Raw genomic sequence first — 26,425 nt, forward strand, 5'->3', positions numbered from 1 at the left:
ATCTATTTGCATCTATAGATTTCAATTACAGTAAATATCTTTAAAGGCCGTTTTCTCAAAATGAGTATTTTCTCTTGCTTTGAGTCAGAAATCTCAATTTCAGCAGAACTTATATACACCAAAATTTACAGTTTTATTCCTATCTATATTCTGAAGGTTTTTACAGAGGGATTTGTTGATATATAATTTGCCTGATTTTATACAACATTTTATTGCAATATTTTATTCCATTTTATTAATATATATTTTTTTTTTTTTTTTTTTTTTTTTCTGTTGATAGTATTTTCTGATTTATGGAGTGATAAGAGATATCCAAAATCCCCTCTGTAAAAAGCTTTGAATTTAATATGTCCAAAAAATGTAATGAGAATTTTGAACCTGATGTCACCCAATATTCAGATTTTTGTTTCTAGAAATGTATGCAAATTAGCACATATTTAATTAGATAACACCTCATTTGAATATTTAAACATAATATTTTAGAAAACTTGTAATACAAAAACTGTTTGCAATTTTTAATGTAATCAATCAGCTGGGGTAGTATGGTGATATCTATTAGTTTTATTTTTTTTTATTATTTTTTTTTTTTACCCTATTCACCTGGGGTGTCTCAACTTAACAGTTCTTTAACTGTTCTAGAACCAGAGTGAAGAACATTTTTATAATCTAAAGAACCTTGTTAGAACCTTTTGTCCAATGGAAAGGCTCCTTGGATGGTGAAGGTTCTTCGTGGAACCATCAATGCCAATAAAGAACCTTTTTTATTTATTTATTTTTTTTTGTGTGTGTATCTTCAAAATGTTTCTCTTTCTCCACAGGGCTTTCCACTAGGCTTAAATGATGGTCACATTTATACCTGGACAGACGGTTTGAGAAGAAGAGACTGGCATGACAGCGAGAGCATCAGGAAAGATGAACAACGTGTTGGTATGCATGCTAAATCCACTGAATATTTTAGATTAGACATTTTCTTTGTTATAATTGATACTTGTTCCTGTCAAAGGATATGCAAACTTCACATTATCACAGCATAAAGGACATCAACCAGACTAAAGAGGGGTGATTTGATGATGATGACGTTTTCTTTATGGCTTTCATTTAGGGTAAGACATTATTTTAGAATCCCTGCCAAGCTGTCTCTGTAAATCATCTGGTTGCCCCCAAGGCTAAAGAGACTTTATTGATCCATCTGAATTTACGGCTGGTTAATAATGTAAGGGTGTCTTTTTGCTGTGTTAAATTTAGCTGCATTATGTCCTCGGCAGTTAAGGATATAAATGGCTGTCAAAGTGCTTACTTTGGTGTTTATTTTATCTAGTGATTTTTGTCCGGTTTTCAAGGATGACCCAAGGTGCTTGATAGGATATGTTTTTAGCTAAGCACAATTTGATTTGCCTAATTCTTAGACTTATTTACAGTTTCAACTATAAATAAGTCAATACCTTACTTGGATAGTTATTGTTGGTATTGTGGCAGTAGTAACACCAGACTCATTTGCATACGCGTCCATAAAATTCACATGATGTACCTTTTAATATAAATGTTATTGTGTTGCTTTAGCGCCTCACATACCCTCGAATGCCTATTAATTGCCTGCATTTCCTTTTGGGTGAATTAATTTTCTCATTGCTGTGCTTTTACATTAGAAATGATTTTCAACTGCAGACAATTAAAAATACTCTTAAATCCCTAATTCTTAATGAAAGTGCTCAGGAAAGCAAATAATTGTGTCCTTGAGGTGAAAGTTCTTTGGCTGCAGATTAATATATTTGAAAAAGGTCCCCAGAAAGAGGCTTGTTTTATAGCCTTTTTGGAATAAAAAGAAAGCCACTGTATTAGGCAGGGAGATTTGTCAGATTAGAGGGAGGATGGCTTTTCTGGCGCCTGTAGGCAGGACCACGTCCTTTTGCATATGGCCCACTCGGCCCAACTGTTCTGTGTTGACCCATCACGTTGGAGCATGCTGCACTATTCTGTCAGAGGGCTTTCAGTGCACACCATCTGTTGTGACAAATCTTATGATAGCAGCCTCTATTATAAAAAGCCACCCGCTATTTTTTAATGAATCTAGTTCATTGGAGATGGTAGTACATGAATGCCAGAGAAAAGTTATGGATCTTCCCAGAACCATTTGGAAAGGGCCAGCAAATTACAATGCAAGTATGGGTGGGGATCTGAGTATTATAGTTGTCAAAATTTTATTTATTTAGATTACTGAAACATACACATAGGTTGTGAGGTGGAGCTGTAATGGATTGGTCCAACTTGTTGGTCCAGCACATCCCACAAATGCTCAACATTGCCCATTGCTTGTCGTTGTCCCACAGTGCATCATGGTGCCTTTGATTCCTCAGGTAAAAGGCGCACACGTACACGCCTGCCCATATGATGTCTGTTGGATCGGACCAGACAGGATAGCCTTCGTTGCTTTTGTGCACTGATGAGTCTTGGGTGCTCAACACCATGCAAGCGGTTTGTGGTTTGTCCCTCCTCGGACCACTGTTGGTAAATTCTCACCACTGTTGACTTGGAACAACCCACAAGCCTTGCTGTTTCAGAAATACTCTGACCCAGTTGCCTTGAAATTTGGCCCTTGTCAAAGTCGCTCAGATCTTTATTACTGCCCATTTCTCCTGCATCCAGCACGTTGATTACGAGAACTGATTGTTTGCTTACTATCTAGTCTACCCAGACCTTAATATGTGGAGATGGTTAACGATGTACGCTTCACCTGTGACTTGTCATAATGTGTATATACTAGGGGTGTAACGGTACACGTATTTGTACCGAACCGTTTCGGTACAGGGCTTTCGGTACGGTGCACGTGTGTACCGAAGCATTACATTGCAACCAATATTCACCACCAATAACCGCAATAAGCTCTGCGTTTTGTTACTTTCGATAAGAAACAAAGTGTCATCCTTCAAATTCTGTCCACGAAATCATGAAGTTTAAACAGAAAATGCCATTTTGACGTGCTTTGATGTGGGCTGACAGATCACTGTACAGGCGCCTCAGTTCAAACGGCAGCGCGAGCGCGGAGCGCAAGTGAATGTGTTCATCTCTTCCTCCTTAATAATAGTTACAGAATAAACATGAAAGAACATCTGAAGGTATGTTGCAAGATTAAGTACAACTTACTGAAACGGTCATATCTCATGTAATCGCTCATTCAGTGTTTCAACCATGGAAAGACATCAATGAAAGCGTCCGTATTCAACAATATGTCATGATGCATTTACCTCAGAAAAGCCATTCAGTGTTCACAGCTTGTTAGTTCGCTAGAGAAATGAACTCTTTCGCTTAATATATGCACTATATTAGCCAATATATTCATTATTTTACTTAATCTTTTAGTGATATCCTGATTAGGCGATTTAATGTATGTTTAAATAAATCTGATGTTAACAGCCACTGTGTAGAAATGATTATATTTCAACAACGAATTGGAGTAAAAACATTTAGAAGTTAATGCAAAAACTGCCTTAGGTGCACCTTACAGGTTTGCACACAATTTGTTATTTGAGTGTTGATTATTTTATCTAAAAAATAAAAAGCAATTTAATTTAGGCTAATAGTTTGGGCTTATTTCAAGTTAGGGCTCCCTACATAGTTTATAGCATTAGCAGAGATATTTTTTTTTATCCTTAAGAAACTTTTAGTTTTAATTTAATTTAATATATTTAAAGACAAAAACACAATTTGTTCAGTAAACCTCTGTTTAATAATAAAAAAAAGCAATTTTATGTTTAGTTTTCTCTCCACCTGCTGTACCGAAAACTGTACCGAATCGTGACTTCAAAACCGAGTGTTGTGTACCGTTACACCCCTAGTATATACACACACACACACACACACACACACACACGGATCAATGGCTATGTTTACATGCACCAATTTTCAAATGAATTGAATCCGATTGCAGATCTGATCATTTATATATGTGTTTTATATGATGTTTTATTAATAAAATTCGGGAGGAGCAACATTCAAATAATCCGTCTAATCATCACGTCATTTCAGCCAGCTGTTAGCAATCAGTACTCAACATATCGACCCAATCAGGGGTGCATTTCCCAAAAGCATCATTAGCCAACTAACATCGCAAGTTCCGTCGTTACTTACATAGTTCAACGATTAGGTGTTTCCCGAAACTATCGTTTAAATGAACATTCGCAAACTGCATCACAAACTTGTGTGGTTGGAACGACAGCTCTCGACCTGTGGTTAGAAGCATAGTTTCCTGTTTTTTATGAACTCCTGTTTCCTGTTTATATGTGAACTTAATAAATCGTTATCTTGAGCAAAATAAGCAAGCTGACATCAAGTACAATGTATATCTTTTATTTCAAATATAAGAAGTTATTACTCCACCACCTGCGTGACGTCATTCACCAGTGTGGTTGAACGACAGGTTTGCGACAATACGGTTTCGGGAAACAGTTGTGACTAGCTAGTTGATTTGTTCAGCGATGCATCGTACTATGGTAGTTCAGCAGTGACATCGTTGTTCGGGAAACGCACCCCAGCATGAGTGAAAGCATATAGACACAGTCGACTCACCCATATTCCTCAACAGTTTTACAGCAACCCTCCACCACCCTGTCTCTTCATACTTGCCTGGTTACTTTCCTAACCAGAATACGGGGGGAGTACTCTAGGTTCGGGCCAAAATACTGAGCTCAGAGCCCTCTCCTCGGACAGCATACCAAATACGCGTACTACTACGCATACTATTTACTATCTGATTATTTGTAAGTGTGAACTTGTAAAATACATTCGGATTAAAGGGGTGGTTCAATGTTTTTTTTCTAGGCTTGATTGTGTTTTTGGGGCGCAGTTTAACATGTCTTAATGCTTTGTTTTTTTTGAAAACGCTGTATTTTTCATATATTTTAGCTTTATTCTACACCTCTGTTTCCACTGTCAAATGAACAGCTTGTTTGACTTCCTGCTTCTATGAAGCCACTCCCTCTGAAATATGCAATGTGCTCAGATTGGTTAGCAGGCCCAGTGTAATCCAGAGCCATTGTGATTCGCTAAGGCGTCCGGAAATGCCACACCCCTTACCATTTGTTACCGGTTACGTGGGCTTCGGTTATATTGTATGCTCAATTTGATTATATTGCTGTATCAAATTGAGCCCAAATCAGACCCAGATAAACAGCAATCACAGCTTTTAAAGGACATTTAAGAATGGTATTTGATTTAGTATTTGTGTCAAAGTGTTTAGATGCTGTCACTGCTGTTTGTTAGCTTTCAATATACAGTTTTATCCTGATTAAAGCTTTACTGTAGCTGAATATATGACTGAGCAGTCGCATTTTTGTAAAGCGTTTAATTTACGGCATGAACAACTGTTTGTCTATGAACAGAGAAGTTTGTTGGTGTTTGTTGGAGAAGTATGCACTATAATACAGCTAACTGGCTAGCGAAGCAAAAACAAGTTGCTCTTTGTATATGTCCTTGATGCAACCAAAAATAGCAACAGAACTATACGTTTAAAAAACATGTACAAACAATAAAACGTACTTACAGTTTGAAGCCAATAAACAGCAGCTTCTGCTTTTAAAGTGGGAACTGCTTCATCTTTCAGTAATAGCCTTTGTGCAAATCCAGCATTGAACTCATGTAGATTCTGGAAGCTGTCTTCAGCATCACATCCAGTGTAGAAAATATCACTGATTACAATGGGTTCTGTTATCTTTTGACGCGTCGCGCCGTTCGCGTCCGGTGTACACAGCTCTTACGCTTTCATTATGCTGCAGGACATGACCTCGCCCACTTTGTTGCGTGTTCCCGGGTGCGTGTTTTGCAGGGTTTATGATGTCACCAACCCTGGAAGAAGCTCGTTGTAGTCCAAACCGGTTGTTTTTGTAGGCAATAAACTGCCATAACTTTAAAAGACAATATCTCTGTTTGCATTGAACTTTCAGCGCTGTAACTTTGCAGATACTGTTTATGCTCAAGCAGCAACATTACACACTAACTAAAGTTAAAAAAGTGAAATCGCATTGAACCACCCCTTTAAAACTTTTGCGCACCCGCTCTGCGTGTGACGTCATGGACGTGACACCAACAGAGCTCATTGTTATTTTTGCCCTGTTGGCATACACATTCATAAATCTTAACAACTAAAGACGTGAACGTGAACTTGCGCACTGCTTAATGCGTGTCAACATTGCACTGCGCATGTGCCCCAGAGACTTCTGAATACGATTGAGAAAGTAGTCAGAATCAAGCGTTTACATGTTGGATAGGATTAGAAAAGGAATAAACCACCCCTTCCAGTCTGATTGAAATTTTATTCAGATCGAGTTTACATGAACATTTTTCAATTCGATTTAGCCGTCAATCGGATTACAAATGGATTATTTGGGTGCATATAAACATAGCAATTGAATATGCAAATTATCCCCACATCCACTCACTCGCACAAGCTCAGAGATCCACTCAGTCAACTTGCTGAGGTAAACACTGCACAATGGTATCGCTCTTTACAACATAGGGTAATTAATGATGGTATTTAATACGATGGTAATTAATATGATTGACCTTTTGTTTGACAGCTAATAATGTGTTCCTAATGTTACACATACCATGTTCCCGTTAACCATGTCAGAGTCAGACATCTGCCTTCTAACAATCGGTATCCTTACAAATGCTTTAACCACTTAGAACGTCAGTGGAGAAAGGCATACAGTTCATCATAACATCGTAATATACATCATGCACCCGCCATGTTGCTAAATCTACACAATTTTTTATATCAACAGAAAAATATACTGAGATAACCTGGCTTCTCTCAAGACTCCCCTGCTAGTTCGTTGTTAATGATATGCTAAAGTCTGCAGGCACTTTGACGTGATTGGTTACAAGGTAGTTTGTGATGTCACAGACACCAATGATTTCTTTTTTCACTGCAGTTTTAAGTAAAAAAAAAAAATACTGAGTAATGACATATGAATTTGCACATGGTTTGTCTTAAAGCATATAGAAAAACACCACATAGACATATGAACAACATTAAATCTTGATTTTCACCACAGGGAGTCTTTAAGTGTGGAGATCCTGGTGTGTAACATTGCAAAGTTATATATAGGTTGCATCTCATTATGAAATTTGTGAGTAGACACAGAACAGAGGTCTAGCTTATCCAGTGCAGAAAAATTATTTATCAGATATAATGCTCGTTGTGCAATTACACTAGCTGAAAAAAAAAGACAAAAAAAAGTTTTTCTTCTGTTATGCACACTGCCTGTCAGTGATCAAACCCACAATGCTTTCTGAAGCTTTGCCCCAAAAGTTCTGATAACAATAATAAACTCCGCATGGAGCTGTTGTACAACGCTTTTAAGAGGCAAACACGTGTACACACTGAGAGCTTGTGCGTAGGAGTATTAAAATCTGTAATTTTGCATTATGATTTAAATGTTCTGTTTAACTCTGTTATCAAGCCAGAAAATGCCAGAGGAGTGGGTGTGAGGTTATTGTAATTATGCACATGTCACAGTGAGATGACTTTGTGCTAATATGCACTAAAGGATGCATTAAATGAATAAGGTTTACATATATATATATATATATATATATATATATATATATATATATATATATATATATATATATATATATATATATATATATATATATATATATATATATATATATGACTTTGTGCTAATATGCACTAAAGGATGCATTAAATGAATAAGGTTTACATATATATATATATATATATATATATATATATATATATATATATATATATACATACATACACAGTATATATACACACACACGTTTATGATAGATATGTATATAGATGTATCAGCCACCGATTTTTATTGGCTGATTTTGATCAATTTACAACCATATGCATTTTGGCTGTAGCATGGACAAGGCTGATATAACAAACCAATGGTTTATTAATTAACTACATTAAGGCAATGAGCTGTATAATGTCTGTTGCATTGTCACTGTCCTAATTGGTGTGCTACATCTTCGTGAAAGTGTATTCTTTGCATGTGGTTTTAAGTCTTGAAAATGTAAATATTCAAGTGCAAGAAGTTGTAAAAGAGAGCTCAATTCTACTCGTTGAGAAGTTCGCACACAACCATAGCGTGTGCCCGGAAAGCAGCGTCTCAGACAGTGCATGAATATTGAATGTTATTGAGTTATTGGGAATATTGAATGGTATTGAGTTATTATATCAAAGTGACTGTCTTGGTGAGTATTCTTGTAAACATAGTAGGTTGTGTCTTAAAATGAATGTTGAACAGCTGAGAAATAAAACACTTTTGAAACAGTATATTAGATCCTAGCTGCTCTTAAAGTGACAGCAGCCTAATATTCATGCTGCGCTGCTGTCTGTGTTTTAATGTTAATCAAACAGCAAAAGTCAAATAATCTCCCACTACTATTGACTAAATAACTTTTGTAACTTTAATAAATATTAATATGTATTTAATTTATACAGTGAAGAACAGTGTTATTTTACATTTGTTTACTTTACCTCTTTTCTCTGAAAACTACTGTTAAACCTACCTAAAAAGCACAGTTTATTTCATTTGTACCTTTGTTCTGTTGTATTTATGCTGAATGTTAAATGGATCCAATCCATGTTCATTAGAAATGATTTGATGATGCAGCAAAACTAGATATATAACTTAATGAATGCATTTTTTAACTTTGCTATATCTGTGAATAATTGTTTGTTAAAATCAGATTTTTTTGTGTGCCTTTGATTATTTTTCTTTGTTTGTTTGTTTGTCAACTGACATCAAATTATGAAAATATCTATAGACCCATTTGACAAAAAGACAAAGACCCCCTTATGTGTTGTTTTGTTTTGGAAACATTCTATACTTTCTATTTTTTGCACATCAAAAAGGATCTCTTGCATTGCATTTTCTGTTCTCAGCGAGAGATCAGACAAAAGATCTGTCGGAATGCATTAATTACACTGATAAGTTGGTGGTTTGGTTTTGACTTCGCCTGTCATGAAGAAATTCACCAGAGGACTATGAAAATCAAAGTTAGAATGTTGGAAAAACCAATACCCTCTGTATAAATATCTTATTTTCAGTTATGAAGTTTGGTTAAAGCAGCAGCATGGGACGTAATTGACATTTTGATCAGAATAAAATCTCCCGTGCAGGTAGATGAGAGAATATTGCTATCAGCTCTCTGTAGTAAGACCGTCTGCCTTCGATATGAAATATTAATTTATGTCAGTGAATTGGTTCCAAGTAAATTAAAAACTACATTGATAAAAAAATATATAGCAAATGAAACAGTTTTTTTTCAACAATTGATGCTTACACTGATGACAAATAAAAAAGCCTGTTTTTTGTTTGTTTGTTTGTTTGTTTGTTTGTTTGTATTTTTATGTGTGTCTATCCGAATTATTTTTAACATAATAGCAGACACAGCCATTTGTAAATTGAATATGTCTGGCCTCCGGTGTTGTCTGCTCTGCTTCCAGTTATTTTTAGCTGTACAGAACAGCTCGTTATGCTACTTGATATTGCAAACTGGTACTTCTTTAATGTATTGTCATAATTATAAACACACTGGTTTGTGTTTTAAATAGTTGTGCAAATTGTTTTAAGGTTTACTGCACTGTTTTTCTAGTTATTTACCTATAGCGGCTAATGAATCAGAAGTTACACATTCACAGAAATTCACAGAAAACAGCTTATTTCTGTGTTGCATAATAAGATGGGTATGTTTGAGAGCTGTTTTGGGATGCTATACTGTAGATTTCAGTATCCATTTGGCATTTAAACAATCAGGAGAGGAAAAAAAATGTTGGTTAATGATTCAGGCAAGCAGCTGTTCTCAGGGTAATATTAGTGGCACTGATCAGCCAATTATACTTAGAGCATAAAGCATTCAAAGTAGAATAATTTCTGATGAAAAGGTGCTGTGCAGCCTACATTGCTACTACAGTGTTTATTCTCATGTTTCCTCAAAGGATGCATGCTTTCTCACAACTGAAATGCTATGCACTGCTTCAGACTTGTTTTTAGCACTTTAAAGGCCCACTGAAGTGTCTTGGAACATGCAGCATTGTTCAATGTGTTGACGTCATTTCAACTGAAACAGGAAGACAGGGCGGGATATATCGAACAGCCCCGCTCCTTTTTTTAAATAGCCAATAGCGTTTCATTTATATCAGAGCTCAACCAGAGTTTCCTTCTAATGTCTAACCGTTTCTCTTCCTAATATCCTCATTATCGCTTTAAAATACAGCAATCTACATACATATACACACACACACACACACACACACACACACACACACACACATGTTTGTTTTTGTGAATTGTGGGGACTTTCCATAGATCCATGCATTTTACACTGAACAAACTGTACATTCTATCCCCCTACCCTGCCCCTACCCCTAAACCTAACCCTCACAGGAAACTGTGCAAACTTTTACTTTTTCACAAAAACTCATTCTATATGATTTATAAACCCATTTACATTGTGGGGACCGCTGGCTGGTCCCCACGATGTAGGTGAACTCAGGTTTATATTACATCATGGGGACATTTGGTCCCCACAATGTAATATAAACAAAAGCACACACACACACACACACACACACACACACACACACAGAGAGAGAGAGAGAGAGAGAGAGAGAGAGAGAGAGAGAGACTAATGACTAAACAAGACACACCTGTGAATAATCAACAATGAACCAATGAGAACATAGGACACATGACCAAGACAACCAATCAGCACATGACACATTGACAAAGGGAGCACATGAGGAGCAAGGGAAGCATGACACAAACTGCATGAATAAAGTGACAAAATAAAAGACATGAAATCAAGAACATAAACAAAACCCAAAGCCAAACATTGCAACATGTATATTCCATGATCTGTCTGAATACTCCATTTTGAAGGAAGGTGTGCATTAAAATTGTTTAATGCACAAGTAGTTCCCACCAGTTTAATCACTGTGATGCTTTCATTGAAGTACACACATATGTCACTTTGAGGCCCTGTTTACACCTAGTATTAAGATGTGTTTTGGTTGATCGGATCACGACGAGGGAGACCCGTTTACACCTGGTATTTTAATCTAAATTAAAATAAATTATTTTAATAAAGTCTCTTTTGTCCACTTTCAACCACTTCTGTCCTGATTTCTTCAAGGGGAAGCTCTATGGGCAGGTAAATGAATGGGTTTCTTTGGACCTAATGGACAAGATAATCTCACAAATTTTCATATGAATACAATCAGAGACAACATCAGCTTTCATTTCTTCTCTGACAGCTGCAAGACCATGGCGAACACGGTGAGTGTTAGTGTTGTCACGGTACCAAAATTTCAGTATTCGGTACCAATACCAGTAAAAATCCACAGTTCTTGGTACCAATTTTGGTACCAATGCAAAACACAAAAACATGCTAACTGAACAACACACTATTATTATTATTAATAAAGTTAAAAATAAAATGTACAAAAACCAATGTCATTCTTTTATACTTATTTAAAACTGTGTTTCAAGTTTTATAAATATATGAAAATAAGAAACAAGTAAAAAATTACAAAACAAAAAAACAAAAAAAACATGCCATGATGACTGCATAAACACTCTTCTTATTTATAAACTTAAATATGTTTAAAAATTAAACAAAATATGCCATGACACAACAACACAAGAGGTTATAAATTTTAATATTATTAATTAAAATTTAAATATTTCAAGCCAATGATTGTAAACATTTGAGTAATTAAATAACTAGATACATTACAAGCATTGAAAAGAACACACACACACACACACACACACACACACACACACACACACACACACACATATATATATATATATATATATATATATATATATATATATATATATATATATATATATATATATATATATTATAAGTATAAGTTATATATATATATATATATATATATATATATATATATATATATATATATATATATATATATATAACTTTCACTTACTCTATGCTTAAAGTTTTACCCAAAACAGTTACAGTTGTGTACAGTTGTTTTGGCCTACAGTTACAGTTATTCCTTAAGTTAGTTTTTTTTTGCCATTTCTAGATTTTCAGAAAGAAACACTAACATATCAACATGTTCCTGATTCAGTCTTGAGCGTCTTGGGCTAACAATATACCCCCTGTAGTACTGAACACTCTTTCAGATGAACAGGTTGATGCAGCAATGCACAGATACTTCCTAGCAAACTCTGATAGTTGAGGTAGTGTGCCCATATTTGTTTTCCACCAGGAAAGTGGATCATCCTCTACACTGACCTCAGGCATCTGACCGTACACCAATAATTCACTATTTAACTCGTCACTTGCAGAAAGCTGTGCTTGACCTGAGGATGTTGGTTCTCCCTTTTCTTTCTTTTCCCCTTGTATGGCGGAAAGCAGCTACTTCAGGTCATTTTTGGATTTTTTTGATGGCCCGACTTCTTGATTTGACTCTCCAGAGACCTGAGATGCACTTCCTTTTTCATTGCCCATTTTCCTCGCCTCATCCAGGAGACTTTTCTTCACATCATCCTTAAGAGGAACAAAGCTGTTCTTGAATCTTGGATCATGGTAAGTTGCAGTGTTGAGAAGAAGCCGCAGCTGCAGGTCATCATAGCGATGCTGAAGATAATCATTTATCTTTTCCTTAATTTCTTTGGCTAATGCAGAGTCACTTTGTTCATGACTGAGACATTCAAATATATCTTCCAGAGTAATGGCAAGACAGGGTGGTATGTTTTTCCCCACTAAATGCATCAGTAAAAGGACTAAGTGGCTCAAGAACTGCTTTAACAGTTTATAAAAATGTAATGTCTGAGTCTTTTGGTATCAGATACCATTTTTCCTGTCTTCAGCCAGCACAGCACAAACAACCTGCTGCTGCTCCAAGAAACGTTCCACCATATCGTATGAAGAATTCCAGCGAGTGGGTTCATCATGAATGAGTTTATGCTCTGGAGAGGACAGATCTCACCCTGTTTATGTCTAATTCCTTATTTACAGCAAGGTGGAGATTGTGTCCAAAACAAGGAATCCAGGTGTAGTCCTTGAAGGCTTTTTTTTTTTGTTATTTGTGGCATTATTGGTTGTGATTCCTGATTTTCTTACAATGTCCAAATTCCAGTCTTCAAGTTTTTCTTCAAAGGCCTCCTTCAAACTTTCAGCAGTGTGATCTGTGTTGAGACCACAACAGCCAAAAGACACCAGGATTGCAATTCCCACGATTTAGTAATGTATTGCAGAGTTACAGACATGAAAGTGTCTTCAGTTCTACTTGTCCAAAGATCTGTTGTGCAGCTGTAAAACGGTTTCTCTCTGAGATGCTGGATTATGAGGTCTCTGGTGTCATTGTAGATGCAGGGAATCTCTGTGTACATAAAAAAAGTTTTGGATTGGAAGCTGGTATTTTGGGTTAAAGTGATGAAGCAGTTGCTGGAATCCACATTTTTCAACGGTGTAAATGTGCACTTTATCCATACATATGAATTCAGCAACAGCTCGGTTCAGTTTTCTTGCTTCAGGTGAGTTTTTGTCATATTTCTGCTGCTGCCGAAAAACATTTGTAACTGTTGTCTGTTTTAGAGTTTGCTGGGGTGTCATTGTAGATGTTTTATGATCTTCCTCAGTCTGCAGCTGTAAAAGGAAATATATAAAAGTAAAACAATGGGCTGAATCTGACCAAATGCAACATTAGATCATTGACACCAGCTAAAATATAACTTTTCTGTAAATAACAAACCTTGGCTTTTGTAATACATTTAGATAAGATTACATATGAAGACTTCAGATGCAAAAGCCTCTAAGTGCCGTCTGATTTTTTTTCTATTCACGCGTTGTTGGACGCTTGAACATTTCGAGTTTATGCGCTTCATTCGCGCGTGAAATTCACTTCACAACAGATGCGAATTCGCATCTTGAAAGGGGCTCTCCCTCTCCTTTAAATATGTGTCCCAGACTCTTCCACTTCTTTCTGCACATTTCCTCTGAATAAACACAACTCGTCAGTGGGAAAGTAGATGTAAAATATGGCAAATGAGCTCAATTTGGCAGCTTTAGCTAGCTTGTAGTCCCTATATATATATATATATATATATATATATATAGCTCAAATTGAGTAAAGACCCTTTTTTACAACTTACCAGATTTACCGACCTCCTCACTTTCTTTCAAGTAAGATCCTTTTTATTCCTGTTTCTTTTTATTCCATTGTTGTTTCGGATTTCTGCGTCTGCTCGCTACGTCGTAATCACGTCACTACTAGAGCAAGCTCCTGATTGGATAAAGCAGCTCGAATTTTCACCAAAATTCAGATTTTTCAATTTGCACTATTCATGCGAATCATGTTACATGTGTTACGCACGTCTAACACCTGAAATGCTCAATTTGCGTGAATCGCGTGATTTAATCCGACATTCAAATTAAACAATTTAATTTTTTTTAGTACCGACTTGGTACTGAGGTACCGGGTCTTCTGACAACACTAGTGAGTGTGTGTTAGAAATCGGGAATGGTGAGAGAACATTGTGCTTGGTATGTTTTTCATCTTCAAACCAAACTTGGGTCAACAAAGTTTAAATCCCGTCTGGCTAGCGTGCTTTCCGGAATGTTTACGCATTAAGTCAGTAGGTGGTCTTTTGTGGCTGTTTGAACACATTCAATCACATGAGAGTTTACTATGAAAGTCAAATGTGTTTTCGACTACCTCTGGAAGTGGTCGAAAGTGGACAAGGTCAAAATGTTTTACACCCCTTTACACCTGTTTTTAGCATTGTCCAGCTGTGATCCGATCGACCAAAACACGTTTTAATACCAGGTGTAAACAGGGCGTCAGATCGGAGATCATGCTGCGGACACATAGAAACATTCAGGTGCAAGGAAACATATCAACACTGCCCCATGACTTTTATTACTCATTTTTTAAATGACCATGGCACTGTATAAGCGAGATAATCCATGGCTAGCTGTGCATTAAAGGTGCCCTAGAACTTTTTTTTAAAAATATGTAATATAAGTCTAAGGTGTCCCCTGAATGTGTCTGTAAAGTTTCAGCACAAAAATATAAAAATTTGAACTGCCTATTTTGGGGCATCATTATAAATGAGCCGATTCAGGGCTACTGGCCCTTTAATTCTCGTGCTCCACACCCACAGAGCTCGCACTTGCCTTGAACAGTGCATAAACAAAGTTTACACAGCTAATATAACCCTCAAATGGATCTTTACAAAGTGTTCGTCATGCATGCGGCATGCATGCGTCGGATTATGTGAGTATTGTATACTGTTATATTGTTTACATTTGATTCTGAATGAATTTGAGGCTGTGATCCATGGCTAATGGCTAATGCTACACTGTTGGAGAGATTTATAAAGAATGAAGTTGTGTTTATGAATTATACAGACTGCAAGTGTTTAAAAATGAAAATAGCGACGGCTCTTGTCTCCGTGAATACAGTAAGAAACGATGGTAACTTTAACCACATTTAACAGTACATTAGCAACATGCTAACGAAACATTTAGAAAGACAATTTACAAATATCACTAAAAATATCATGTTATCATGGATCATGTCAGTTATTATTGCTCCATCTGCCATTTTTTGCTGTTGTTCTTGCTTGCTTACCTAGTCTGATTATTCAGCTGCGCAGATCCAGATGTTACCGGCTGCCCTTGTCTAATGCTTTTCATAATGTTGGGAACATGGGCTGGCATTATGCAAATATTGGGGCGTACACCCCAACTGTTACGTAACAGTCGGTGTTATGTTGAGATTCGCCTGTTCTTTGGAGGTCTTTTAAACAAATGAGATTTATATAAGAAAGAGGAAACAATGGAGTTTGAGACTCACTGTATGTCATTTCCATGTACTGAACTCATGTTATTTGACTATGCCAAGATAAATTCAATTTTTCATTCGAGGGCACCTTTAAATGATTTGAGTACACTCCGCAGGGGGATTAAAATAATATTTAGAATTTATCTTTACAATTCTGAAGATTCTGCTCTTCTCACTTATAAAAGAAGCTAATTCATCCATTTGGTTCACGTCTTAAAAACTAGTTTATGTATTTTAGTTACTATACACTTTTGTTGTATGGAAAAGAGCAACACATGAGGGTAAATACAGAATTTACAATTTTATTTCAATATTACTTTAATGATTAGTAGGGTTTCCATCAACTGTGACAGGCAGACACAGTGAAAAGTGGCTGAGACCATAATGTACAGTGCAGAGCCAGCAACTCAGTCAGCATGTTAAGCCATCATAGTAGAGTATGTCTGGTCAGCATTCAGCAAAAGGCCAGGCTCATTGGTTAAGCTGATTCAGCTGTTCAGTCATAAATAATAATAATAATAATAATAATAATAATAACAATAATCATAATAATAATAAAATAAACTGTCAGTTCTTACAGTGGTGGAGTGGTGATATGTATCATTGTTAGTACACACATGCTCACCTTGCCAACATCCTGGCTGTGTTCAGCATGGTTGCTGATGTCAGACTGCATCTGTTTCAGGAAAAGGGGAGCATGGGAAACCATACCCACTCATAGAGGACGAGTGTGATGACTCAGTATACAAAGAAAACGGCTTCAACATCTACGTCAGCAACAATATCGCTCTGGACCGCTCCCTTCCTGACATCAGACATCCAAAGTAAGTAGAGCTGATTCTCACATCTTGTTTACAGTAACAGAGCTGCACAGCTTGAGCTAGACATCAGTGTTTGAAAGATCCGTGGCAGGCCACACTTTCGCAATGTGTTTAATTAATGATTTTGTCCTAAATGAGGAATTAAATGAATTAGGATTAATTAATTTAGTGATTTCAAGGCTGACAGATTTTTTGACAGAAATAACATAAAAACAAGGGAGAGCAGTCATAACTATAAGGTTTTTTTTTTCATTTATTGATAAAATTGCTAGCATAAATCTTTAATATTTTACCTCAAACATTTTTGAACATCAGTACTCCCTGTCAATTATATATTGTTGTGAATAAAATTATGATCATAAAACCCCACATTTCTTAGAGATTTTATTTTTACTTAAATTAAAATTAAAATTAAAATGTTTACATATTCAGTAAATAATTCTGTCAGCAGCCTAATAAAAGCTTGTTTATTTTACAGTGGGTCTCTAATGGAAAAAACAAACAAACAAACAAACAAACATTGAGATAGTCGAAAATTACTTGTTTTTATTTCTGTATCCCTACTGTGTGAGTGCACCTTTTGTTTTCTCAAAACAAAAAACAAAACAAAACTTTATCCGTTTCTACAAATATCTGAAGCAGCAAAACTGTTTTTAACATTTGGTAATAATATAAATGTTTCTTTAGCACTAAGTCAGCATATTAAAATGATTTCTGAGGGATCATGTGACACTTAAGACTGGAGTAATGATGCTGAAAATATATTCAAAAATGTATATTTAAATAGAGGAGTTATTTTAAACTATAATGCTATTTTACAGTATTACTTTAATTTTTACTTTATTTTTGATAAATAATTCCAGCCCTGATGAGCATAGGAAAATTTTTTAAACATTATGGGCCCTATAATACACCTGGCGCAATGCGACGCAAGGCGCAGCGCAAGTGTGTTTGCTAGTTTGCGTCCGGCGCCGTTCGCGTTTTCCCGTTCAGCGCCACGTCCTTAAATTAGTAAATGCATTTGCGCCAGTTAGTGCGCCCATGGGTGTGCTGGTCTAAAAAAGAGGTGTGTTCAGGCGCATTGCTATTTTAAGGAGCTGAAAATAGACTGTGCCATAGACCAACTCAAACCTGGTCTAAAGTCTAAAGTCAATGGCGCAATATTTTTTTGTTAGAGCGCGTTAGTAGAAACTGCGCCTCTGGGCGCGTCGACTTTGCTTATTACACACAGGGATGCGCATCACGCAAACATGCCAAATATTAAAAACAAAAGGATTACAGTGTAAAAGAATATTATTGTGTAGGCTACATAAATATAAAAATGTAACTTCGTTTACCTTCTAACTAAAAGTTTAACTTCGCGCACGAGCAGATCGGTTTCTTCGCTTGAAAAGCGTTCAGCTTTTCCGCCAACAAATTCCGCCATGTAAATAGCAATCCGCCATGGCGCGAGCGCATCTCGCTCTTAAAGGGAATGGGAGATGACACTCTGAATGGTTTATTGAACGTTACACCCATTACTCATTAAGAGAATAGGGACAACCCATTTCAAAAATGCGCCCCGGCGCACGGACCATTTTTCCGTCCTTAAAATAGCAAAAGTGGATTTGGACACGCCCTGAGTGCACCTGCGCCGTGCGCTTTACACTTTGCGTTTAGATCGTTAAAATAGGGCCCTAAAAATGTTAATAACCCAAAATTTTTCATTGGTATCATTCTTAGAAGAAAAGGTATATACAACAATTTAGGGGTTCCCATCATCGGATCATTTTATGGATTTAGTTATAAATGAATTGTTTTAAGTCATTTTTAAGTTTAATTTTTACAGGTTGTAAACATACTTTATCACTAGAAAAATAAATAAACAAACAAATAAATAACCTGTTAAACATAAAAGTATTATACAAACATTTAAGACATTTCTCCTTATATAGAGCCTTTTTTAAAATAAGGGGGTTGTTTAAAACTGAGTCAAGGGTTCTGTATAAAACTCCATTTAACCCTTTTTTAAGAGTGTAGTGTTCCATATTTTGACTGGGTTACATGAACATTCATTTATAAGACAATTTTCAAAGGTTTTCCTGCTCCATGCATGACCATCAGTATAATAGCATAAAGCCAAACAAACAAACAAACAAACAAAAACTAAGTGTGAGTGTGGTTCACAATCCATACATTTAGCAAGGTTTAGAAGAGAGTCTGGTTTCAGACTTCCATCTAAATGAGCTCCTTGATGAATTGATCATTAATTGTTCTCAGAAGGCTCTGCACCATTACCTTCCCTTGAATGTCTCCACTGCCATGGATTTTCCCTTGGCAAGAACAAATCTCTCTATAACTCATGCACCAAAGAGTCAATGTCTGAAGGAGGACTCATTCGTTACAGTGTTGTCGATAACTAAAATATAATTTATTTTGCCTGAACGGGCTTAAGCATCTGCTACTGGCTTGCCAAGCTTCTAGGCTTTGATAATGTGAATGAATATGAAGTCTTTCAAACATGTTTTAGTGCCATTACAAGGTAAGACAATGTTCCTGACTCTACGCCTTCTTGGTGAAAAAGTTTGTCTGTTGCTTTCCTGCTGTTTGCAGTAAAGTTGTGTAAACCCCTTTCAAGCACTGCAGACAGTGTTCCGGTGAAGAGCCTGGTGTGGGGCTTTTATTTACATTCCCTATAAAAGCCTGTGGCGCTCAGTGTGGAACCTGCCAACAGACAGAATGTGAATAACTGTCTCAGTGCGAGAGCCAGCATGCTCGTGTATTCACTTTTAATGCAGGTAGCAGAGAAATACACAGATGCTGCTGCAGCATCAGTGCTAACAGCAAGCAGAAGGAACTGGACAGATTCCATGTTTTATGAAGTGAAAAGTGGCTGTGAGTTTTAAAAACACAGACATAGCCTCTTGAATAAAGCATACATAACTGTTCAAAAGTTTGGGGTTGGAAAGATTTTTAATGTTTTTTAAAGAAGTCTCTTAAGGCCAATTCACACCGCACAGAAAAACGACAACAAACACTTGGCGTCTGTTGGCGTTGGTCAGGGTTTTCTTTCATGCGACTGAACATGTTCAATCAGCGTTTGTCTGTGTCTGTTGGGGCAGTGTGAACATGACAGTTATTTTTCATAAAATTCTGAAAATTCAACGGCCAACTAGTTTTTTGGTGTTTGTTGGCATTTGTCTGTGCTGTGTGACTTGGCCTTTATTCTCACCAAGGCTGCATTTATTTGATCAATACAAATAAAAATGTAAAATATTATTACAGTTTAAAATTAATAAATAAAGTAATATTCAAATAACAGCAGCCAATACTCCAGTCTTATTACTTATTATCATCAATGTTGAAAACATATCAATGTTGTGATAATTTTGTGGAAACTATGATGCATTTTTTAAGGATTCTTCTAACAATAGAAAGTTCAAAAGAATTGATTTAAAATAATAAAAAAAAAAATCTTCTGAAATCCCCATACTTTTGAACAAAAGTATAAAGGGACACTAAATACTTACTTGCAAAAAAAAAAAAAAACTTTAAATAAATGCTGTTTTTTTTCAGAAAAAAGGTTTCCACAAAAATAGTAAGCAGCACAACAGTTTTCATTGATAATAATAAGAAATGTTTCTTGACCACCAAATCAGCATATTAGAATGATTTTGATTAAATAAATGCAGCCTTGGTAAGCAGATGCAATTTATCTCAAAAACAATAAAACAAATCTTACAGACTGAATGGTAGTGTGTATATGTGTGTGTGTGTGTGTATATATATATATATATATATATATATATATATATATATATATATATATATTTTTTTTTTTTTTTATGAATCAATGTAATTTCATGCATTGCTCTTAACGTTGACACATCTTCCTTGTTAAATGAACATTACATCAAAAAAGAAAAAAAAAAAACAATCAAATATAACTCTATTTTGTAATTTTACATTATGACATCATCAGTCATGCTCTGTAAACACCGTCTGTCACAGACACAAATTTTATTTTTAATTTCACCAAGCTGATTGCACTAAAAACCCCACAGTCATCATGTTTTCAATCCATTTCAAGTTTGATTTTGATGTGACATAAAGCAGTGATATCTAACTTAGTGTTGTCAAAAGTACCGACTTCGGTACCTATCGGTACTGAAATTTTAAAAACGTGACGCTTTGAGCACTGTTGAGCGGATTCATAAACATCTCTGATTGGCCACTGTGTTGATGCGCTCATCGGATATGCCTGTGATTGGCTACAATGATCAGCGCGTGGGAGCATTTGAAAGCACACGGAAGTGTTTGAATTTGAAAGCGTTTTGAAAGTGGGAGCGCGAGCAATTGAAAGCAGGTGTCTAACAGTGGACCGACCCGCGATAGACGCCTGCTTTCAAACGCTCCCATGTGTGTCTGTGTAAGCGCTTAGTGAAGAGATTAATTGATGACTATTTACAACGTTTTTACAGCGTTGATCATTGAAGCCTATCACAGACATATCCGATGAGCCGTGAAAACAACGGCCAATCAGAGATGTTTACGAATCCGCTCAACAGCGCTCAAAGCGTCACATTTTTTAAAATTTCAATACCGGCTAGGTACCGAAGTCGGTACTTTTGACAACACTAATCTAACTGTGATCTGTTTACTTACTTTTCAATTAGTCTTCCCATTGACGACATCATTTGTTCAGTCAAACTGACGCGCGGAAAGTGCACGTCAACAAGAGGCAGGATTTATCGCACAAACCAATCATATCCAATCATAACCAATTACATCCAATCATAGCGCGATTGAGATATTGCCTCCTCTCATGTGACTTTCCCCTATTCATTCTCAATTACCCCCCACAAATCCCACTGCACTCCGGGGTTCTAATGGTTTTCTATGAGAGCAAAGGGAGGCATGACTTCATAGACTGTAAAGCATGACTCCTGCTGTAACTTTACCTGTGGTTGTCGCTGTTGGGCAGTGTTCCTGAAGAAATATGCGGGACTTGCGCTCTTTTTAATGTCATAATTTGTAATATTTGTGTTGTTTTATATGTAATATGGATAATTTTCTCATCCTATTTTTTTTTTTTTTTTTTGAGGAGGCACTGCCTCCCTTGCCTCCTCAGAGGAAACGCCCCTGATACACACACACACACACACACACACACACACACACACACACTAGGGGTGTAACGGTACACAAAAATGACGGTTCGGTACGTACCTCGGTTTTAAAGTCATGGTTCGATATGGGTTCAGTACAGCAGGGTGAGAAAACAAAACATTTTTTTCCTCTTTTTTTTTTTTAATTAAACAATGTTTTACTGAACAAACTGTGTCTCTGTCTTTAAATGTATTCAATTATAATTGAAATTTTCTTATCTCTGCTAATGCTGTAAACTATTAGGGAGCCTTTACTTGCACAAGGTTACAATTAACAACAAAGCCCAAATTATTATTCAGTTGCTATTTATTTTTTTAGATATAATCCTCAACACTCAAATAATAATAATAATACAAATATATATGTATTGTAAACATGTATGTTACACATAAGGCAGTTTTTGCATTAACTTATGTTTCTCCAATTCGTTGTTGAAATATAATCATTTACACACAGTGGCTGTCATAACTTGTTTTGATGATGGATTTATTTAGGCCTTACATTAACTAACAGGTTAAGTAAAATATAATTAATATATAGGCTAATAGTGCGTATATATAGCGAACTAACAAGCTGTTGACACTGAATGGCTTTTCTGAGGTAAATGTAATACTACGTGACATATTGTTTACAAACTGTTTTACTGACATCTTTCACACTGATTGAGAGATTACACGAGATATGATACATTTCAGTAAGTTGTACTGTATCTTTCAACATACCTTCATGTTCATTCATGGTCATTCTGTAGTAGTGAAGAGGAAGGGATGATCGCGTTCACTCATACAATTTGAACTGAGGCGCCTATACAGCGATCTGTCACGCCACATCAGAAAGCACCAAAAGGGCATTTATTGCTTGAATTTCGTGATAAAATGGACAGAATTTGAAAGATGGCACTTTGTTTTTAATCGGAAGTAACAAAACACAGAGCTTATTGCGATTATTGGTGGTTAATGCTGGTTAAAATTGGTTAGGCTAGAAAGCATTACTGTGTGAGCCCCCTTTTGGATTGGAGTGAGGATTGCCTGTGACTGACTGTATTCGTCGTCTAACTGCAGGAACCGAACCGTGACATCCGTACCGTGACGGGTCGGGAAGAATACATGTACCTTTACACCCCTAATATACACACAGTTCTTTCTAGTTCTCGAATCTGATTGGCTGAGAGCCGTGCGATATTCTATTGAGAACAGCACTCCTACCTTTTCACCGTTTATATCACTTCACTTGAAGCGACTGTCATGGCGGCCAAGCAAATCCATTGTATTTTTTTTTACAAATACTACACTTGTTGTACCACGAACTGTAGTTTTAAGAGTTTTTAGGCGAGAATGTGGTTGTTTAGACCTCAAATATATGACTGATATGTAATCATAGAGCCTGTTTTACTATTTGTTTTGACGCTTTCGCAGATGTGAGCTCCAGGCCGTCAGCGGCAATTCAGTGCTCGTGTACCCGCCGAGAAAAGCTTCATCTTGGCCAGTCCTTCGGGTATTTGTCGCTGACTCTTATGTAGATCGTGGTTAAAAATCTAATTCATTTGGGGTATATCAAATGGCCAATCTTTGGTCTTATTAAGCTATTAATTGTCCCAGAGCAAAACGATTTGGGTTAAGGGGAAAATTACATTTCATAACTTTGTTTAGGCTATATTTAACTTTAATCCTGTATTAGACTACTACATTTGTACGTTTGACTAAATTGCTTGTGTTTTTTTTTTTATTTATTTGACTTTGTTTATTGTTTGCTTGTGTTTATGTGTTTTATAATGGCTATTGTTGTTAATTTAAATATTGTTGTTTAATAAATATTATTTTATAAAAATAATGTGCCGTATTTGGTATTGAGAAAGGGTCAGTGAAAATTAGCTTTATTATGCCGTTAGATGGCAGCAAAGACTCTCTCTATGAGTGAGTCAGAACAAGGAAGTTGTTTTAGCGCTGTGGGAAATCCCTTTGACTTTTAAAAGGACAAAAGATGTTTTCCTCAGTGGATATTTAAACTGATTTTTTAAAATGGATATATTATGGACAGCAACCTGAAGAATGAATGCTTTTAGGTGCAAGTAATACACTCGTTTCTCAATTTCTCTCTCATAAACCATAAAACTGTACTCTACATAACACAATAAGCTTCAATGAAATGTCTCAACAGTCCTTCGTTACTAGTTCTAAAGTGATGTTTTAGTAAATTAGCAACAGAGGCTTGGTCAAACGGTCAACTTGAGATTTGAACCCATGGCGGAAGGAAGTAGTTCTGCACAAAAAGAGGGTTTTTAAAGAGACTCCTTTGTTGTTCTTATTTATTTACACACTTGTATAAACACAATATGGTTGTAAATCAGCACGCTGTGATGACCTACAATGGCACTGCTATTCGTGTGATATTGCTCATATATATATATATATATATATATATATATATATATATATATATATATATATATATATATAATGGTAGTGTGTATGTATTATGTATGTATTAAAAATATATGCTTTTGTTCTCACTCCAAAAGTTTTGATACAAATGAACACATTTTAAAATAATAATAATAAACAAATGATGTCTAATTGAGCGCCTCAAGGACAGGAATTGAAAACCACATCCTAATGGTGACACATGCATTACTGGAAAAGTATTTTTATTTATTTCTAGATTTTAGAACACAGCACACTTCTCTTTCCACAAAATAGAGTAGCCCAAATTGTAAAATAGTAGTGTTTTTTATGCAAATACATTTTCTTTAATACCGATTCAGAGAATTTGCTGTGAGAGTTGCATGTTCCAGTAATACACATGACACTGTCTGGCTATTAGTATGCAAATGGAGTGCCTTTTTTCTTCCTGAACTGTATTTCATTAGTAGACTGATCTGACAGGTCAGACAGGGCTGTTTTAGATGCTGGCTTCTCTCCAGAATGCATTTGTGCACAATGCTGGATCTCTCTATACTGTATTTTTGTTGTGTCTGTGTGTGTGTGTGTGTGTGTGTGTGTGTGTGTGTGTGTGTGTGTGTGTGTGTGTGTGTGTGTGTGTGTGTGTGTGTGTGTGTGTGTGTGTGTGTGTGTGTGTGTGTGTGTGTGTGTGTGTGTTTTTTTTTTTCCTCCATCACAATCGAAGAGAAATGTTAATAAACTATTCGTGAGAATGATTATTATATGAAGGTGTATGAATTAGGGCCGGCTTGTCAAGTTTGTCAGGGTGCTGAATTAGAGAGACCAGTGTGAGCAATAAAGTGCCACTTCATCTGTTGGTGCCGGCTTTGTCGGAGCTCAATTAACATGCAGATTTCTGAATGCTTTACGAGAGCGCTGGGACTGAAGGACCTCTCAAAACATTGATTTATGATCTGAGCTCTGTCGCCATTGCCTACGGCATTGGGGCAGCCCATACCGGTGCTTTTGTTTTCAAATAATGTTTTTACAGTTTGGCAAGATCTAGTGCAATAAGTGACAAGATTTATATTTCACACATCATTGTTCTGAGGAGGCTTATGCGATGTTGAGTGTGTTTGTTAAGTGTCTTACAATATGTGGATTATACATTGATGCCCTGATTAAGCATTTGCTGTAAAGCATAAGCAGCTAGTATTTGCCTGCCTCGCTCTCAATCTCACTCTCTCTTTCATTCTTTATTTTCTGTAGCTGTAAGCAGAAGCTGTATCTTGAAAACCTCCCAAACACCAGTATTATCATCCCGTTCCATAACGAAGGCTGGTCCTCTCTGCTCAGAACCATCCACAGCATCACCAACCGCACACCTGACCACCTGATCGCAGAGATCATACTGGTAGACGACTACAGTGACAGAGGTAAGCGGCCGAGCTGTTCTTTCTCTCTTTTAGAGCATTTGCTTGACATCAGGGTCATTGCTGGTGGCATTCTGCATTAGCTGCTCAAAATGTATGTTGAACAAAGCTTTGATAGTACTGGGTCCTTGAGTGCATCAAAAAGGCTTTTTTTGTTTTGTTTTTTTGGCCATTTATAGAGGTAGACAGGGCTTTGTCAGTGACCATGCTATGGGTGTTTCTTCAATTGGTAGAGACACTTTTGACCGTTGTAGTCTCCCTCAAAACTGTTTTTCTCTAACAGTGCATAAACCGCTATTTTTTTCATGTTCATGATTAAATGTCCTTTTCACAACATAGTGGTGGAAATTATATTTTTAAACATTTGTTGGACTCCTTTGTCTCATTAAGGCTAATTTAATTGTTAGCATTTAAATAACATTTTCACACTCTTTTAATTTACATAAATTACAGCTTGATGCACAGTAAAAAAAATAAAAATAATACTTAAGTGATATTTACCAATATTTCCCCATACAAAACTCTAGCATTCTCCTCATTGACACTTTTGCTTAAACAAGTACACTAAATGTAAAAACAAACATCAAACAAACAAACAAACAAACAAACAAAAAGTTCTGTAAGGGGTGTAAATAATGCAACACCTGAGGGACAGTTGTAATTTTTTGTAATATATATATATACACACTATATTGGCAAAAGTATTGGGACACCCCTCCAAATCATTGAATTCAGGTGTTCCAATCACTTCCATGGCCACAGGTGTATAAAATC

At 36.2% G+C, this 26,425-nt stretch overlaps 1 protein-coding gene across 2 annotated transcripts in view; it reads left to right on the plus strand.

Annotated features, from left to right (window-relative positions):
- Positions 1-26,425, plus strand: part of galntl6 (polypeptide N-acetylgalactosaminyltransferase like 6) — a 253,863-nt gene that overhangs the window by 56,208 nt on the left and 171,230 nt on the right. The window contains exons 3-5 of one of the 2 annotated variants that reach the window (XM_067404464.1): positions 819-927; positions 16,557-16,695; positions 25,488-25,654. In XM_067404464.1, the coding sequence (XP_067260565.1) occupies positions 819-927; positions 16,557-16,695; positions 25,488-25,654 (415 nt within the window). The remainder of the gene's footprint in view (positions 1-818; positions 928-16,556; positions 16,696-25,487; positions 25,655-26,425) is intronic. The other variant, XM_067404465.1, reaches the window with a different exon arrangement.

The sequence above is a fragment of the Chanodichthys erythropterus genome, chromosome 12, assembly GCF_024489055.1.
Source record: "Chanodichthys erythropterus isolate Z2021 chromosome 12, ASM2448905v1, whole genome shotgun sequence".
In the NCBI taxonomy this organism is placed as follows: Eukaryota; Metazoa; Chordata; class Actinopteri; order Cypriniformes; family Xenocyprididae; genus Chanodichthys; species Chanodichthys erythropterus.